The following is a 20,570-nucleotide window of genomic DNA, read 5'->3' on the forward strand; positions in this document are numbered from 1 at the left end:
TATGTCACCAACGGCCGCCTGCTTGCCCTGTTTCAAAATTACAGATGTAAAGAAATACTTATACTTTATAGATTATACCATCTAAATTCTAATGGCACCTAAATCATCAATTTCTAACTTGATGTACAGATTGGCAGTCTTAGCTTTTATGACGTCATAATCTATATTGTAGCGCTTGTGGTATCTGCTTTTTCGCATTGTTTGCACACAATAGGCATAAAAACGTCTGGCGAAAATGGCTACTAGGCTGGTAATATTCTTTTAAGTTCCACAAAATGTGTTTAGAGCCGTTTAACAAAGTATTGGGCAAAAGTTTTTTTATTTACCTCACGGCCGCCAGTGCATATATTCTAACAAACATGTTTACGGTCGCAGGTTGTGCATCTGTGGTATAACCTGTACAGGAGTAATGTTTAAACAATAAATTTATGCATATATGCCATTTATTGTAACTGACATAATAACGCATAGTGTTTCGCGACCTCAAAATTATACTTCGCCACCCCAATTATGGTCGCGACCCACAGTTTGAGAAACCTTGATATACGACACTCTTGTACCTAGCAACTTTTTACTATTATTCGACGGTCAAACCGATGAAACTTAGATTTTGGTTGGTAAAAACACAGCTGCATGTCTTAACACAAGACTTGAGCAATTCCATTTGAGCGAGAATCTCGGCTGGTCTCTCTTATATCAGAAACACCAACGTCAATCACATATTTCTTGTATCTTCTCCAAACAGCTAAAAGAATAATGGAATTCTCCGAAATTGTGTTTTGATTGATATAAGTACATGAATTAATAAATTATATCAATTGATTTTTATCAAAAAATTGTGTTTTTGTCGTTTTGCAAACGTAAATGTCAATCACACATTTCCATATCCTGCATACGTGGTTATAAATACATTGGAATCCATCGAACGTCCACCAGAACAATATAAATTATAAGACAATAAGTGACAGTGCAAAATTTATTGTAAATTGCGTTTCAAGCGATCATTGGAAAATACAATTTGTCATGAGCGCAACGCATTCTTCCGCTGGTTAGTAAACACAGAGTAAGCGCGCATGCCAAACCGGTGAAGTAATATGTCTAAAAAACTAATAAACACACCAACTAGAATGAACGGCTTGCATTTTGATAACGCTTTGCATAAAATATACATTAAATGTTGTCGTTTAAGTGGGCTTAAAAGGTATGAATCGAAACATCACATTGCTTGCTGTGACGCAGCATATTAAAAGGTAATGAGATGTTTAAAACGACGAGCGATTTTCCTTCAAACGTCCATCTTTGAGTCCTTAGAACTTAATACTGAAATGCTACGATAATATTTGTATGATAAAATTAACAATGCACCCAACCATCGCTTGAAATTTTGTACACAGGCAAAATAATACCGTTAACGACACTTATATCTTTATTGTTGTGCTTAAATCATGACAGAAAAACGTAAGAAATCTGTGTACATATTGTCGGTGCGTTTTTTCAAAGCAAAAGTTATTAAATAAGTTGCACTGTGTGCGGCATCGACGCGGCATAAAAAATGTTTAGATCCACGTCAGTACGTTCAAAATTACCCAAAAATTTTACGCGGCCGCCTAAGCGCTAAACCACAGCACGTCTACTATTTCTATCTTGCAACTATTAATACGAAATCATTGTGGCAAAAACACAAATTCTTCAGGGACAGCAGTTAAAGCAGGGTTATTGTGATGCTTTTAACGGATTAAATATTTTGCTCAACTTTTGTCTAAAAAATGTTTTTTAAGCGAGAATGCTAATAACAAAACTTTCTGTAGCCAATAAAGTGCTGACATTGGTTTCAGTGTTATTACTAAATTACGTCACAACAGCTTAATGACGTAATCAACCGTTTTCCGCAAACCGACGATAAACACGAACATCTCTAACCATTAACTTAAATCTATTTTACAACGCGTTATCAGCACCGAGCTAACCGACTGTACCGGACTTTATTAATTAACTGCGACACTCATGTACCTTGCACCTTTTTACTATTATTTGACGGTTAAACCGATGTAACTTAGATTTTGGTTGGTAAAACACAGCTGCATGACTTAACACAAGACCTGAGCAATTCCATTTGAGCGAGAATCTCGGCTGGTCTCTCTTATATTGGAAACAGCAACGTCAATCACATATTTCCTATATCTTCTCCAAACAGCTAAAAAACAATGGAATTCTCCGAAATTGTGTTTTGATTGATATAAGTACATGAATTAATAAATTATATCAATTGATTTTTATCAAAAAATTGTGTTTTTGTCGTTTTGCAAACGGTAATTTCAATAACACATTTCCATATCCTGCATACGCGGTTATAAATACATTGGAATCCACCGAACTTCCACCAAAACAATATAAATTATGAGACAATAACTGACAGTGCAGAATTTATTGTGAAATTGCGTTTCTGGGGTTTCCCAAACGTTAATGTCAATTACACATTTCTTACTTCCCGTTTGCACAAACACCCAGACTTAAGAAAATTCCATTTCACCGACGGCTTGTCGAGAAGCAAAACGGTCATAGAATATGCATAAATAAAACTGGGTTACAAGAACAAGAAGACTTATAAGTCATGAGGGGCTTTTACGTAAAATAATAAAGTTTCGGTGAAGGTTAGGTCATTTGTTGCCACATAAACTGTTCGTCTTTTAGTATAAATTTTCCCAAAAGTTTTCACTCCTTCACTTAAAACTGACATTTCCATTAGAATTCATGGACCTAAAACTAAAAATAAGAAAAAGGGGTGAAATTGTAGCTTTACACAAAAGCTAAACAAATAATTTTCTTCTAATCATACAAAATACTTTATATTTTGCACTTATGCTCCCTGGAAACACACTAAGTAAATATTCATAAGGATGGTGCATGACCACCCTGTTATAGCATACAAGTCAATGTGTGCAGGCAAGACAACCAGTTTCTGTGCGTTTATTTTGTGCATTTATGAAGCCAATCACATATATTATGTTTCATAACACTAACACAGCACCATCATAAAGCGATACATTTATGAGTAAAAGTTAACAGCCACAGTCAAACTATTAATATTAACATGCGGTGAACAGCATAGGCGCAAAACGAATGGTGGCATATCTACGTCAACAGACATTGTGACGTCATTAACGTAAATACATCACTGTATCCCAATATGACTAACACGACTTCCCATAAGAGCTTAGCAATTGGGCATTTCCTTTGCTTGCAAAACGACACCAGTCATACATTGCATGCAAGGAAGGCAAAACTGCCACCTTAAAAATTAAGGCCTGCATTGTTTCCAAACCGGGCCCTTGAAAGAAATGGGGGTGCAATACTTTTTACATGAAAGAGTCTATACTAGTTTGAAAAAACATAGGGAATACCCTAATACAATTGTATATAAAGCACTTATTGCATGTGTTGATAAAACTGGTCATGAAAACCAGAGCCCTCATTTGTATCAAATACACAGATCCAAAAATGCTGTATATTGACGTCACAAAAAACAGTGAGCACGGTTAAGTCATTATCACCTAACTTAACCAACCGTTATTTTTTTTATAACTTAATACACTTTTAACGCCATTTCATTTCATGGAACTAATCCCTGTCAAACAGTAGCCCAGAAAACCCGCCGGAACTTTTAGTAAAAAATATCTTTGCGACTACGCGTCTTGAAAAGCTAACAATAACCTGTTAAAAGGACCGGATCTGGTAAAACGTTTTGTTTTGTGACTTGTTTAGAAACAAAACTGCTTTTTTCGGTGTGATTGTAATGACATTTTATGAAAAATAGCACAAGAAATAGGGTTGACAACGTGAGAACATGCTATATAATGCATTGTAACGTAACTTTGGTGTACCATGGTTGTACCATGCGTACCAGCCGCACCCAGTCGCACCTATTAGAATACTTTTAAAACTTACACCTTACTTGGGGTCACGAGGCCTTTTGATAAACTTTAAAAATATATACGATATATGTACAAGCATTATAACAATCAAACCGTTTGATTTAAACTTACTTTGTGTTCCATTGTGACCGTTACAATACGAAACAAATCCTTTATTACGTCACTATATAGTAGAAACTTCAATGCAAGTGTCACAGCACCTCGTGGGCAAACGAACGTCAAAACACTTAAATCAGGTAAAGCTTGTCAGTGTGTCGTGACTAGATACTTTATGTATAAAAACTGAACGGACAGGTTGCTAAAGTTGCTAGCGGGATAAAAAGGGTTGAAAACCACTGCATTAAGGCCATGCGTTGGGCTCGTTCTCAAACCAGCGTAGGTTTGTTTTTGTCTGTCTGGTTACGCGCTTTGCTGATTTCGAAATGAGCGAGCGATCGCCTACCGAGCGTTTTTCTGCGTTTCAAGCAGCTTAAATTTGCGCAAAACAGTTTGTGTTATCACTATGTACAGGTTTATAAACAGTTCACATTACCTAACCGTAGTCTTCCCAAAACACAGGTTATGTTAATTGCTTCACGACTTTGTATACTCAATATACGTTTTCACAACTCAACTTTTTACAGTACATAGTGCCTTTACCAGTCTTACACAAATTTTGGTTACCGTATTTACTCGATTGTAAGCCGCCGCTTATATTGTTTTTTAGCTGCCGTTTGTGCGGCTTATAATCGAGGGCGGCTTACAACCGAGGGTGGCTTATATTTTAATTTTATACCGAAATTATTTCTACACTCCAACATTTTAAATTATTTGGGGTTCAAAACATGTATGCGTATACAGATTATACGTCGATATACGTTCTGTTGGGTACAATTATCAACGTAACTAACAGTTATGGGCAAATAGTCATACCATATAACAACAGAAGGATGTATTAAGAAACAATCGTATGTAAAATTCTAGCTTGCGGCTTACAATCGAGGGCGGCTTATAAACGAGGGCGGCTTACAATCGAGTAAATACGTACCCTACGCCAGGGGTCGCCAACCTTTACCACTCTAAGAGCCATTCGGACCAAATTCACGCGGTTAAAAAAGCCACAAAGATCTTTTTAAATTTGAAATAAAATGCCACTGTAAAAACGTTTCTATGGCGCACGACATTCGACTTTTTGATGTTAGTTAGTTTCTTAAGTACATTTGGCAAACTGTTTTTTCGTCCGCAGTGAAAGCACATGAAATTTCCCACGTAGCATTAAATGCTAAGGTTTTTTTCAGGCGGGATTTTTATATCTGTATTTAACGCGTATTGTTAGACAACTAGTAACGAACAGGTATTGTTATACTCGCGCTGCAAAACGAAAACAGTAACCTTGTGCGTTAACCTGCGCGCCGCCGGTGTACCTCTTCACGTTTTACGCGGTTGTAGCTGACTACTACAAACTTTCTCCGTTGGTACATTAATTTCATAGTATTTTTTCCTAAATTCCTGAATTTCGAGTACATTTTATCATTTCTCCCTGACAATTTGGTGCATTTAAAGTCTTTCTAGTTTATTGTTACGTGGTAGAGCCTCACAAAGCAATTTTGTGTCAAAAATAAATCAGAGGGATTTGGAAAAAACACATACATTGTCTGAGTTTTACAAAGTGGTAAGCTTTACGCAATTTGATTGGCCAAATTGGATGAAATTTTTTGGCCCCAGCGCAATATTCCAGCTAAATTCCTATTTTTCATCCATATTTGGCTATTTGCCCCCCTATTTTACAAAAGGATTTTAAAATTTACAAAGGCATTATCAGACTGGACAACTTGTGTTTTATAATTTCCAACAACTTGGAGCAGTCAACTACAGTTTGGTGCATTCGACTTACACTTTTTGTAGTTGCCAATTAACAACAAGACAGAAGGTTGATTCGCTGCAAACACTATGCAACTGAACAAACTTAAAAGCGACCAGTATGGGACTCGAACCGACAACTTTGCGAACATTTCAAGCACTTTTGAAAGCACAACAAATATTTTGCAGGATTTTTTCTCATGTTTTACGCAATCGAACTGGCATTTGAGGCAATCCTCGGCCAACAGTCGGCATATTATTTTGCCACAGGGCCAGTGATTTTATATTAGGTGTCAACCAGATTTGAGCACAGTCATTTATGGTAAAATGTCAGTTTCACAACTTACTATTGCACAAATGATTTTTTTAAAACTAATTTTAAGTTATCATTTTATGTTTAGCGTGCAATAAAACCGAATTTCATCATGTAACAAAAAATGGTCCACATTACAAAATAATAATCAGATGTATAATACTTCAGAAAAACATGCACAGTGCAAAGACAAAAATAACAAAACAAACAAATTAGAATTATGGCATCATTTTCCAGTCCCTTGAATGACCCATTCTTTTTGACACAATGGACATCGATTATTTTGTTCCACCCATAAGGACATACAACAATTGTGGAAAGAATGATTGCATTCGCCCCATACTACAACACAGCCTTCTTGTTTATTATCCGCTTGGCATCTTAGACAAGCATCTATAACAGAAGAAACACAAATGATTAGCATATGCAGCTAGTCTACAGGGCTTTTCTGGCAATCGTAGTTTAATTCCAACGTTTCGACATCCTATACAGGTCGCCTTCATCAGGGTATGTAACACTCAATGCGCGCATTGTATAGGACGCCGGAATAAAACTACAATTGCCAGAAAAGCTCTATATACTTGATATTATGCCTGGCAGCAATAGCTTATGTAAGAAGCTAGTAACTACAATTTGGCCTAACTTTTACTAATGGCAACTATATATTTTATGTAAATAATGATGGTAGGATACAAGTTTCAATTTACAAACAATTATGGGTAAAATAACTGTCAGTTTGCCTAACTATTGTACTTTGTACTATTAATAAACCACATCTCTAATAGAAGATACATATACCATTAACATAAGCAGCTAACAACTACAATTTTGCCATGATTTTACTGATGACAACTATATATTTTATTTAAATTAAAATGGTGGGATACATCTTTGGATTTAGAAATAAAATAGGTAATATAATTGTCAGATGGCCCAACTTTCTATTGCACTATGCACTAATAATAAACATGCTATAATGAACTGTCTGTAATAGAAGGTAAATAAACTTATCTAGCAACCAAATGTAAGTGTTTTTAAATAATGATTACGTACAGTTTTAGGTTTACCAACAATTGTGATTAATAAAAACCTCAGTGCACTGAACATTTTTTGCACTGTCTTTTAACTGATAGTAAATTACTATTTTATGTATGCAATAAAACAGAATTTTTAACTAATTGGATTGGTATTAACAGACTCCTTCTGTAATTCTCAATAAAATATTTTCCAGTCACATTTGCAAATTTTAAACAGTTTGGCTGGAACTTTAAAGACATTTTTTAACATTAAACTTTACTGTTTTTAACTATTTTTATTTAATTTATCATACCCAACATCTTATTACTGTGCTACATTGTTATGATTTGGAATTGTTTTAATCAAGGGAGTGCACAACCTGCAGCGATGGAGATAAATTTCTGTGGCTGTGAACATATTAACATGCTGGAAACGTAAATAAAACTTATTTTACCACTTAGATTGAATAGTTTATGTGGGGCTGGAAAAATATTAACAGCCCAGAAGCCATATGCTTTTTGTGAGCCTATCAGGGGCAAACAATATGAAAAAAACAGGCATTGTAAGCGTCACAATATAGATGATAACGTCACAAACAGTTCAATATAGATGATAACGTCACAAAAAGATTTATTGCTATATTAACCTGTGAATTAAGCTAGAAAAAACTAGAAGGGTGGCTTAGCACATATTGCCCTTGCATATACACTATAACCTATTTTAAAACATAAATATATTTCCTATGTTTATTTTGTATTGGGTCCCATATTGGCCATCATCTTTTATAACTTTAGTCGTTTCTGCAGGCAAAAACTCATGGGTCCCCACACATGCAAAGTTGAAAATAATGCAATTCAAGAGATAACCATGAGAAAGTCGGGTGTTGTAAGGTAAAACACAGTGATCGGCACTGGGCTTAAATAATAATACTATGTAGAATACAAACTACAAAATTAGATTCACCCCAGATATTGTTTGAAGTATGTCCTATTTAACGTTTTAAAAAACTGACCCATTTTAGGGGGCTAGTAGGGCAACTAATTGGGTTTGACACACAAACTAAAAAATTGTAAAAACCACAATGACTCAATCAATAGTACTGCAAAATTTCAGCCCAATCCGCCAATGTTTAAAATTTCGACCACTAGAGGTGTTTTGAGCAACAACCGTTAATGTTTCTGACGTCATAGGGCTGTTAACAAGCCCCTAACTGCCATGGCACAAAAACAACCACCAAGCAACCCACCAACGAGCAACATACAACTGGTTGCCCTTGTAACACTATTGCTCCAAAGAAATCTTTCGTCTGTGGTGCCCAGTAACATACAAATACGTTTTACACTTTAGGGGCTTGTGGGGTAAATGTAGGACTACAGGGTTGAACACAACAATCGACACCTATAAATGGCATACTATACAGAAATCCAAATTTCAGCCAATTCTGACACTGTTTAAAAACTCACCCATTTTAGGGGGCTAGCGGGGTAAATACTGGGGTTATCAACAAAAACAAAGTGGAATGCACATCTACATGAATATATCTACCATCTGTGTAAATTTCAGCCAAATCCATCAAACATTTGATGGAAAAACGAGTCGGACAAACTTCCGGGAAAAAATACCCATTTTAGGGGGCTAGCGGGGTGAATACTGGGGTTATCAACAAAAACAAAGTGGGATGCACATCTACATAACTATATCTACCATCTGTGTAAATTTCAGCCAAATCCATCAAACATTTGATGGAAAAACGAGTCGGACAAACTTCCGGGAAAAAATACCCATTTTAGGGGGCTAGCGGGGTGAATACTGGGGTTATCAACAAAAACAAAGTGGGATGCACATCTACATAACTATATCTACCATCTGTGTAAATTTCAGCCAAATCCATCAAACATTTGATAGAAAAACGAGTCGGACAAACTTTGGGAAGAAAAAAAAAGGAAGAAAACAAAAGAAAAAAACAAAAAACAATTCGAGTAAAATCAATATGTGTCCCCTTCAGGGAAGGGGACCCATAATAATCTACGCTAATCAGGCGCCATTAGATGGTACAAATATATGAGATAAACCCTTTTCTTTACTTCAATACTTTAGAAACAAAAACTACAAAACACTTGGCAGCAGTTGGTAAAATAAGAACTTACAATACATCTATCATAGCAATAAAGGTTTGTATACCCCTGGTTTAGTTGTACTGTGAGCAATAGTTGTTACTATTATTGAGGGGCAGGGGGGTTAAATAAATTTAACCCAAAGAGTAACTAGAAGAGTGGCTTTCTGATATATACTTTCATTTTATATATTCTATACGATATTTACCAATTTACTATACACATCATTTGATCTACAGATATGATTGTTTTTGTAAACAAAAACTAATGGGTCCCCACACGCGTGTTTGTGCAGATTTACGGTAAACAAATGTTGCGGTTGTTTTTGGATTCTTCAGGACAATTTTTTAGAAAGAAACCCAAAAATAATAAAAATGTTCGTATTCTTTTTGCACTATTATTGTCATGTAATTACAAAAACATTAAAAAAAACGTAATAAATACTTTAATTTAATCTCTTGCTTTGACCCAGATATTGTCGTCCAAGGTCGGGTTTTAAACAAATTTTTTTTAGAAAGCTGAAACAGTTGTGTTACAGACACTTTAAATTAAAAAGCAATTTGCTACAAGTGTATACATTACAAATTGTTTTTCATTTAACTTTGTTTCGCAAAACGAGTACCATTGACCTGTAGTAACCTCTCAGGGTGCACACGCCAAATGACTGTTTGACCTTTTGACACCGTTTTCAATAGTACGCCGTCCTTAGTGTTCAACAATACCGTTAAGCCTAATTTATACATGCCTTGAGTATTGATTCCTAAATTGATTGTCAAAAAAACGCTACATTATGACGAAAGAAAGTTCTGAACTGTGTTTGTAATACCTACTAGTTGACCTTAAGTAACCCGTGATCATGCGGCGGCCAACCTGACAACGAGCATTTAAAACAACATTTATTTTGCAAAAAAGTTTTTTTTTTCATCTTTTTTTGATTAACAAAGTTTTGCTTGACATATACAAAACCGAAGCACGCTTATTAGGTTTAAATCATGTCATAGGTGTAAAACCTTCGCCAAAACTAAAAATGTGAATAATAACTTAATAAAACGACATAGCATTGCTAAAAACAGCTGATTTCTAATCACCGAAACGACATCTCATAAAACGTCTGTCTGGCGTCAAGCTGAGCCCTCCCGCTATCGTAAACCAGTGAGTTATTCTCTTGGTACTCTTGGTACTACAGTGTTTTGCTTAACCAACCGAGCATTAGACACATTTACGTTTCGGGGGCCTGTGGGTAAACCGCTGGGTCATTCAGGGTCAAAATTCTGGAGGATCAAGTTTGGATTAATAACTAACATATGTCCAAATTTGAATAAATTTGAAGCACTCTTTCTTTACCAAACGGACGTTACAAACAAGCGTTAAAAATTTTACGTTTTGGGGGCTTGTGGGTGAACCGCTGGGTAATTCGGGGTCAAACTTCCGGAGGATCAAGTTTGGATTAATAACTAACATATGTCTAAATTTGAATAAATTTGAAGCACTGTTTCTTAACCAAACGCGTATCACAAACCAGCGTTAGACAGAAAAAAAATACGGACAAAACAATAAATATATTTCGTTTTGGCTTAAAGACAAATTAAGCTTCATTTCAAGCAGCGGTTCCAACCTTTCTGGTGCTCCGACCCCTTGATAACATTTGCCAATGTGAGGTGACCCAAGGATAAAATTAGTAGGCTCTAAATTAAAATTGACTATCTTTTTTTTCAACAGTAAAGTGGACTGGTGGTTTTTTCAATTGGGCTAGTGGTCCTTGGCCTAAAAGAAGTTGGGAACCATGCCTTAGTCCAGTGGTTCCCAACCCTTTTTCACCTTGGGACTGGTAAAAATGTAAAAAAGTTGCATGGACCGGCAACAAAAGATTGCAGTGAATGCAACAGATATTTGTAACCTTTTTTGAAGAAGATGTCGTTGCGCAACATAATACAAGATTTAGTCGTAGCCTATGTATTTAGGACAAAAAATTACAAACCACAAAAATGCCAATCCATTTAAAAACAAAATCAATGCTAGTGGGATGTTTGCTGTTGTTTCGCTTCCAGTATGAATCTCATCTCAAAAGGGAAGAATAACTTTGACTTACAAAAATTTGTTGAATGCTAGACACAGTTTATGACAAAACAATCACAAACGTCACAAAAGCTTTATTAAACATTTTTGCGGGTATCAACAGCGGAGAGCTACCCCAGTTTTACAGCCAAGCGTAAAATGAGTTTAGCAGGTAGCAACGACTTTGTAATAGGCCTACTTATCATTCCATTTTGAAAGTAGCTTGGCATAATGTAAGATAATTTGCGGACTGGCAAAATATTTACGTGGACCGGCACCGGCGGTTGGGAACCACTGCCTTGAGCGACCCCAGGCAAAATGTTTAAGTGGGGTCATGACCCACAGGTTGGGAACCACTGAATTAGAGTGTTTTTAACATAAAAATAACCCCTCTACAAAAAGTATTCTTTGGTGCTAGCTTAATACACTCTTCAAATTAATTTGTAAATAGCTGAATCAAAGCAAAATGAAACCTACCCATCACTTGGACCCTGCATATGGCACATGTGTCGCACTCTACATCCCAGCTCCACACTGCTACAGCATTCCATCTTTTCAGGGTAAAGAGCTGATCAGGTTGTTTCCCAGCAGGTGCATCCCCTTTTTCTGACACAGTGGCTGACATGGTGGGATCAGTTTTGTTAATTTTACAGCCTAGATATAGAAGATAGTGTCTGAATTGATAGGTAATAGTTTCTTAAAGGAAAATGGCATTTTTACAATAACATTTAAGTTTTCAGAATGATATAACACAAAGTTTACAGAAGAAATTGTATGAAACGTGGGAAATTTTTCAGTGTTTAATTTGTCAATGGTTGTAAACAGTCACTGAGAATTAAAGTATGTGATAATGGACTTGTATATATAAGTAGCACCAAAGTTATAAGGCACTATTTCTGTGATAAATAAAAGGAACCTAAATATTGGTGCAAATAATATTAACTAGTTTAACTTTTTATTTCCTGTAATTGATAGACGTAGTAGATCTACTTAAAACACATCAAAAATCTTAAAAGGCATCAAAAACAGCAAATACATAAAGTTTCAACACTAAATATGAATTTTTGGTCACTTTTAAACTGCATTTCAACTGTCTTTGCTTCATATGAATGAAAAATCTCCTGTCTTCGACAACATAGAAATAAAAAAATAAACACTGGCAATGATTACAGTTCATCTTTTATTTGGTTTTCAGTCGGTGTTGGAGGAATTGGTATAACTTGTGGCTCCGGGGCCTCTGTTGGTTTTGCGTTGGGTGCAGCAAACATAGCTTTGTCCTCCTGTGCAAACCAATCTGCATAGACCTCATAAGGGTCAACTTCCCAATGTTTATGGAAGCTGATTGGCTCCTGGTTGCCAAGGTAACCATCTGCATAATCATCTGGTCTGGCTTGATGGAATAACGGAGAATGCGTTACTGGTACACCGACTACCAGTGAAAAGCATTGGCCTAGGAACATGTCATCTGGGGTGTCAATTGACGGACAGTGACACCCTTTATCTTTCCATGCCTTGACAGCGGCACGACTCATAACCATGCCGCCACCGCCAGTGATATATCCATAGCCATATCCTGATAATAGACCAAAGCCATAGCGCTCCCCGAGAACTATAATCCGATTTGGGTCATAACAGTTCAGCAGTTTTAGCAATCTTGAAACACCAATAATCGAGTCATCATCTGCTATAACAAGCCAATCATATGGCGTCTCATAAGCATCTAGGATAATTTTTTCCATTTTTCCACAATGACCACTTACAGTGTTCGGGACGCCACAATCCATTGTAGGTATTGTAGGATCTGTAACGTTGCTGTAGTAACGGATATTTTTGACATATTTTCCCCATGTTTTCTGCACAACTGGTACTCTGTCCTTATGAAACATCAAGGTTGTTTTGACGCTTACTAAAACATCGTCCAAAGTAACCTTGTCACCACAGTCCGGTAGAAATTTATCAAATTTGGTGATGCACCTTTTTGTGTTTTCGCCGCCACCACATAGCTCTTTAACACAAGTGACTTTTAGATCGTGATGTTCTTCGAGCCACATTGCGATTTCATGTTTAGTGTCAATTTGGAAATCTGATTCAAGTGTTTCTGGAGTTAAATTGAAGCCTACTTTTTGTAGAAGCGCAGTGCTCCAAATCCAACCGGCATCAAAATCTGGGTATTTAAACTTTTTGATGGCTTTGTTGACAAACGCAAAGTGATGGATAATTGTAGGGCTATTGTCATGTAAACATCGACACAACAACTTGAATGCTGCCGGATCATGCTTAGTAAGAAATGAAGTTGTTAACTGTTTCACGTCCACTGTTGTACCTTCTTCGATAAACATGAACCATTTGAATTCATCAGCATATTTTCTGGCAATATCAGGTAAAACTGGTAGAATAGTCCATGCCCCTTCAACAGGATATTCCTCATGCAGTAGGATCACCTTAGCATTAAGATTGTCTGCCTTAATTTGAGAGTCCAATTCTGCTTTTTTGGCTGTAGCAAGTTTGTGATGGTATTCGTTTGCTTGGTCGCGAATAATTATCAGAACAGACGAACTGCCAGTCGTCCCAGAAGCATAATTGCACAGTGATATGAAATACAAATTGGCTAACAAACACAGTAGGTAAGATCCTGCCTGAAAATGCATCATGTGTACTCCTAACACTATCTGCAAAACAAATTCATTTTAAATTAGGGATGCATGAAATTCATTCATGGCGTCATGCATTGTCATACACTTTGCGTTTGGCATGAAATCATAAGTTTTTCTACCCGACAAACACTGGTGATACACAGAATAATTGTATTTATTATCAATTCAGCTCTGTGGGGCGGGCTTTAATGTTGGCTTAGCCATGGTTGGCCTGCCCATGAATTACGGACTTCATGTCTGGGGTGAAAATGGTAATAATTTAACAATCATAATAGTTGAATTGATTTTGGTAGTTTAAAAAGATGGTGTGGTGCCTTATTAAGTGGAATACCATATTAAAAAAGGAAACAGAAAGCAGTTGTAAATATTAAAATGACATTCTTTAACAAATGAAAATTATTCACAAACCAGTAGGTTGACTTTTTGTGAACCACATCTCTGAAAAACTGTCAATATTCTACAGTGATTATCCAATCAAAGTTTAGAAACTATTTTTATCTTTTTAAGTTATTTTTTTTATATCTCTAATCTCTATTTTAAAATTTATTTGAAATGGTTTAGCAATTTAGCATCATTAAAGATCAAACATGTTAGTATTGCATTTACATGTAAGTTTGTATAGTTGCCCTTGTTCACACACACATGCTAAATTACCCTAAACGGAAAAAGAAAACCAAATAAATTTTACGAACAATTTGAACAAATTTCCCTGTTAAACAAATTTTGTCGATTGCACTTCTTAAACATTCCTGCAGGAATGATTGTTAAACACTCTATAAACATCTAAACTGCAGAGGTCATTAATAATTAATTGACTGATGAACGCAATTGATTTAAAAATTGCAAAAACTAAAACAGCAATTTTTGTGTAAATAGTCAAAAAGTGCAAAAATTTGAAACCACTTTTGCAAAATCTGATGTATTTGCTACACATTTTTCTACACACGACTGACTGAACACTCTTGTAACGATTTCCAAGACGATTTTAATGCAACGTGTCCAAAATTAAAACCTGCGGCAATTTTTCTGAAGTTCACGGAAAAAACAGCTGTGCTTAACCAAGCGTGTCAAACATTTTTTTTCAATGCAAAAAATAATATATAGTTAAATTAAATTGAAACAAATTATATATGTCACACATCAATTTGAATAACTGGTCTCTACTAGCCGCAAATGGGATTTGACAGAAGCTTTTCCGGGACGTTTTGGATCAGTGGCGGGATGAATCCGCCAAAAGTTGAATCAAAAGCACCGTAGCCTACCTTGTATGCTGCACATGTTAGCTTCGTAGCAGGGAATCCCCAGATTGACCAGTACGACGATAAACGCAAATTCATAACTGCAATCAGCCCTTAAGCGTTCATGTAGTGATGCAGACCAGCGATCACGGCACACTCTTTAATAGAACATAGTGTAAGATTGAGGTCTTACGGCCTTTGCGTGTTCAGATTGGATATTAATTGCTCCAGAAGTTGATTGTTTTTGTAGTTTATTCGATTCTACTCAGAGCGAATCCACTTACATCAATTCAATGCAGTACAACAGAATAGTAGTACAAGTAGAATTAGACTGGAAGTAGAATGGAAGTAGAATGGAAGTAGAATAACGCTCGGCCTAACTTACTACGTATATATAGATCTAGACAAACCGTCAGTTATTTCAAATATTGTTTACCAACGCTCAACGGTTATGCAATATCAGGCTCTGAAGCTATTGTCCAACTTAACGGTCAGCATCTTAGCAACTCTCCAACCACTGCGCTTTTGTGGTGACAACGCAGTCTGAGTAAACACAAACAACTTCGTACACAACGAGTTAGTAGGGGGAACAAAAGACCGTTACTGCATTCAATCAATCGGCTGTTAGTGGACAAACATTATTTAGGGCGTTGGACAAGATATCAAAAGGGCCTTTCAAATTCAAACGGTTCGTTGCTAGTAAACAACGGTCAAAATTTCACTTGTGGAAAATCCATGAAATCAGCACAAATTATTAAAACTCAAAATTAATACGTTACAATATGCCCCTTGCCAGCAAATGTTTAACTTCATAATATCACAATCATAATGAAAAAGAAATCATAATGCAATAAGAGAAAAAAAATTGTACACGTATTTTAGAAGAAAAAGACAACATTCGATTTTACACCGACAACCAATACGATACGCTTTTAAACAACGAATTTGCGTAACGCTCGCGTTCCTGGAAGTTGTTTTTCAATCCAGTGCGTGTGTTGAGTTGTACATCAACAGTGGTGTGGTGAAAATTTGAATGTCCTCCTTCTCTAAACAATGCGAAGCGACATCCAAAATTCACATCTGAAACAATAAAATATACAGCAGTATACAGATCATAATGAGATACCAAAAAAAATCTATAACAACTGAAAAGAAACGCAAATATATAATACACACGAATAAAACAGAAACTACATCGCAAAATTTTAGTATTCAAAAATTTATGTGTATACAGAGGATATATTTGGATAAATATGTGACAAACATGTAGAAAAATAGCGAGAATTTTGTTTCGTTTTTATGTTTTATTTAATTTTTATTGATTTTTTTTTTATTTTTATTTATTTTTTTTTTTTTTTTTTATTATTATTATTATTATTATTTTCCACACAACACGATCATTCACCGTTCTTTAGTCCAAGTTTGGATAAATTTGGTTTACATTTCGAACTTCGGTAGCAGGTACTAGTCCTGTTTCCTCTCTATCAATATTTTCATTTGGCTTGGGTTCGTCAACTTTTTTACCAGCACGATATGCGGTTAATTTTCCCCGGGCTATTTGTAAAGCAATCGGCAAATAATGCCTCAGAGCCCAGAATGTTAGAATTCCACCCCAAATTAGGGCTAAAAAGAATAAAATCACTATGATTCCACCAATGAAAGGACTTGTAATGCCACTAATGGCAGCAATAAAAACATTAGTGACAGCGGCCTGCGCTGTCTTTGTTACAAAGTCCATATCAGCATCTACATTACTCTTTAGATTAGAGTTTATGTAATGGTAGAGTTTATCATGAGTTAATCTAGCCTGTGATAAGGCCATAAGCATGCTAGTCATATCATCTAAACCAGTTGATGGTCTAGGAAATTCACTCATCACTGATTGAAAATCCACAGTATGAGGTTTATAATATATAGGTGCTAATTGGGGAGTAAGGTAATGCATCTTAGCATTAGTATGTGTTAAAGTATAGTTCTCGTAAGTGTAATAAACTTCTCCCACTTTAAAGGACATGATGCGTCCTGGTATGTAATTCTCTAGGAACTTTACGTTCTTGTACACGTAGCCATCTCTATAATATTGGCCCGTGATTGACTCATTGCTGTTCGGATGTTTGAACCGTATCAGAGGCCTGGTTGCAAACAGGTTACCATGACGTAGATCATGTAGCACGGTTCCAGAGATAGGTTCGCAGGTTAGTGCTGTAACAACGTCGCCAACAGTTATCGCCGCTTTGGGCACTCCTAGGAGTTTGCTTAATGTTTCTCCTGGATATTGGCGGGACAATAGAGAATAAATTGTGGTAAGCAAAGAAGTCAGTTGACACTCCATGTAATGAATGTCACCAGTTACATTGACGAACCCTTCAGCCATATTATCACTTAGTTCATTTAAAAACAACCCCAATGGTTCACTGCTTGAACTAGAGTCTGCGATTTTTCTAGCTTGAAAGGGAGTATTTAACGAACTACAGTTTTTAGTAACCAAAATTAACCCACTCGGATCACAAAACGGTACACCATTATAACAATCATCTACAGTAGCTGGACATTTTATCTTATGGTGAATGCTAACGCCCAAATCACGAATTTCCATACGGTAAGGAACAGACGCAGTCGACTTTTCATAATGAATTAATAAATCATGAGTACCTAAAGGAGTAACAACTGGGCAATCAATACGATCAGGGACTGTCCACACAAAAACCCTGGTGTTTACAGTACATGCACCTCTATGAATATTACAATTAGATAAAATCGCTAATGGACTTTTCATTTGTTTGTTTATATGATCGTAAAGAACAATAGATTCGGTTAAAACGGCATTCGATATGCTACCCTGTGAAGAGGTAGGCCAGTGGTATTTTATTTCCAGTTTATTGAGAGTAGACCAAGATGTTTTTGTTAAAGAAACTAGATCTCCCATTGAAGTTTTATGTGTTCTTACCCACTCCTCGCAAGCACTTGCCAAAGGAGGATTACCCACTACAGTATTTACTTCGTGAGTTTTAGCACCGAAGAAATAAGTCACACTAGTATACTTTTCAACCATAATTTGACACATGAAAACTTTGACTTCGATAAAATCATTGGAAGGATGATAAACATCCACTTTACAATGAGCTACAGATCTGGGAACAGGGCGTTTACATTTAGGAGGTTCACTAATGACATATTCACCATCAGAAACCGTTTCATGACACACATGAAAAGACTGCTCGCAGAAACAACAACTAATGAACAACAGAAAAACAAAGTACAGTGCACGCAACATGACCTTAGTCTCTGAATCTTAGTGGTTTTCTTATCTCACGTCCTCTCCTTGTCTGCCTAATAGGTTCAACCGGTATTTCTGGAAGGCCGGTATTTGTTTCTTCTGTAAGCAAAGGAACTTCGGTTAGCTCAGATTCAGTAAAAAGAGAAGGTATCGATTCAACGAAAGCATCATCATTTGGCGTACCAATATTATCATCTTTGTTGTTACAATCTTCAATAGAAGGTAAACGTGCGACCTTAATACGATCAATGGATACACTGTTTTCCTTCCCAAACATGGCCAAAACGAAATATTTGTCATGGCGCTCAAGAACTTTGTAAGGACCTGTATAAGAGGGGTGCAAAGGAGGTTTGTAACCCGAAACCTTCACAAATACATGAGAACAATCTTTTAATTTTTTATCTAAGTACGTTTTCCGCGTAGGGTGTTCACGTCTGGGTGGAAAACGTAAGGTTGACATAAAAGCAGTAAGGCGTTTCACGTAATCTGATTTTGTGCCAGTTGTCTCTACTTCTTCAAAGAATTCACCAGGCAATCGCAGTTTCTTGCCTGACACCATTTCGGCTGGTGAAGCGTCTAAGTCAATATTGTGACTCGCACGAATACCAAGGAGGACCAAACCCAAATTTGAGTGCCAATCAGTGGGATTTTCATAAGATTTAAGGGCAGCTTTTAAACGTCTATGAGTTCTTTCAACAATTCCATTAGCTGCAGGATGGTACGCTGTTGTTGCACAAAATTTTGTACCCATGAACTTGCATAAATCCTGAAATACACCTGACAAAAACGAGGAGCCCCTATCAGAACTTAAACGAACCGGACAACCCCAACGAGCGACCCAGTGCAAAAGAAAAACGTCTGCGCAAGAGCTAGCTGTACAGTCTACCATAGGAATCGCGTCCATGTACCTTGTAAAACGATCAATTACTGTAAGTAAATAAGTGTAGCCACTAGAGTTAGGAAGAGGACCGACAATGTCTATGTTTACATCACTGTATTTATCTGTAGGTTCAACATAATGTGACAAAGGTGTAATGTTATGTCGGTAAACCTTATTTACTTGGCAAGCAATACAAGTTTCACACCAATTCTGTACATCATTTTTCATCCCAGGCCAAACAAAACGTTCTCCAATCAGTTTCTTACTTATTCTTATTCCAGGATGATTCAAATTATGCAGAGTGTCAAACACACGTTTTCTGAACTCATCTGGTACCACAGCACGAAAAACACCTGTCGAAATATCACCAATCAAAGCAGTAGAAGAATGAGGTAAACGACGACTAACAAGCTTAAGGCTTGTACACTGTTCCGACAACAATTCTTGAAAATCAGCAGTCTGCTGTCCTAAAGCCATTTCCTCTAAATCCAAAATCTCTTCCGGCATTCTGAGCGCATTAACCTCAATCCGAGACAAACAATCGGCTACCTGATTGTGCCAACCGGCTATGTGCTCAATGCGGTTCGTGAACTGAGAGATGTAATCAAAATGGCGCTCTTGCCTGGGCGACAAATGGTCAGATTTCGCCAGAAAAGCCTTGACGAGAGGCTTATGGTCACTAACCACATTGAAATTGCGGCCACGCAATAGACCTTTGAAGTATTTAATTGCCTCATATATTGCCAACAACTCCCTGTCAAAAGTAGAATACTTTCGTTGGGCAGGGTTAAGACGGCGTGAAAAGAAAGCAAGAGGACACCATTTTTCATTATCATATTGGTGTAAAACAGCCCCAATGGCAAAATCAGAACTGTCGCACAATAAGCTAAATTTTCCATTCAATTTTGGATAGTGCAAGAGAGTTTCCTTACTGAGCAATTCTTTAGAATTTTCAAAAGCAGCAATTGCCTCAGGTGTCCATTTCAAAGTTTTCCTCTTAGCCTGGTCTTTCTGCAACATGGCATTTAGTAATCGCAAATGTGCAGCACTCTGAGGAATGAATTTGCGATAAAACGTCAGCATGCCTAAGTATCTGCGTAATTCCTTCACTGTGGTAGGCCTTGGAAATTTCCTGATTGCCTCTACCTTATCTTCTAAGGGACGATAACCTTCAGTGGTAACTCTGTGTCCTAAAAATTCTAAAGCAACCTTCCCAAACTCACTTTTCCCTACATTTATCTCCAAGCCGTA

At 36.6% G+C, this 20,570-nt stretch overlaps 3 protein-coding genes across 3 annotated transcripts; all 3 read right to left on the bottom strand.

Moving 5' to 3' along the window:
- Nucleotides 1-5,952: 5,952 nt before the first annotated feature.
- On the bottom strand, nt 5,953-11,895 carry LOC145218565 (RING-box protein 2-like). Its single transcript, XM_080085980.1, has 2 exons — nt 11,748-11,895; nt 5,953-6,477 (listed from the first exon to the last, which is right to left on the bottom strand). The coding sequence occupies exons 1-2, from the start codon at nt 11,893-11,895 to the stop codon at nt 6,311-6,313; spliced, it is 315 nt and encodes a 104-aa protein (XP_079942106.1). The 3' UTR covers nt 5,953-6,310.
- Nucleotides 11,896-11,959: 64 nt separating this feature from the next.
- Nucleotides 11,960-13,962, bottom strand: LOC145218564 (beta-1,3-glucosyltransferase-like). Its single transcript, XM_080085979.1, has one exon. It carries the CDS (start codon nt 13,919-13,921, stop codon nt 12,437-12,439), a length of 1,485 nt encoding a protein of 494 aa, XP_079942105.1. The 5' UTR covers nt 13,922-13,962; the 3' UTR covers nt 11,960-12,436.
- Nucleotides 13,963-16,535: 2,573 nt separating this feature from the next.
- On the bottom strand, nt 16,536-18,436 carry LOC145218864 (uncharacterized). The gene has a single exon (XM_080086259.1). It carries the CDS (start codon nt 18,434-18,436, stop codon nt 16,574-16,576), a length of 1,863 nt encoding a protein of 620 aa, XP_079942385.1. The 3' UTR covers nt 16,536-16,573.
- Between the last annotated feature and the right edge of the window lie 2,134 nt (nt 18,437-20,570).

Source organism: Phallusia mammillata, chromosome 3 (genome assembly GCF_965637545.1).
Source record: "Phallusia mammillata chromosome 3, kaPhaMamm4.hap1.1, whole genome shotgun sequence".
In the NCBI taxonomy this organism is placed as follows: Eukaryota; Metazoa; Chordata; class Ascidiacea; order Phlebobranchia; family Ascidiidae; genus Phallusia; species Phallusia mammillata.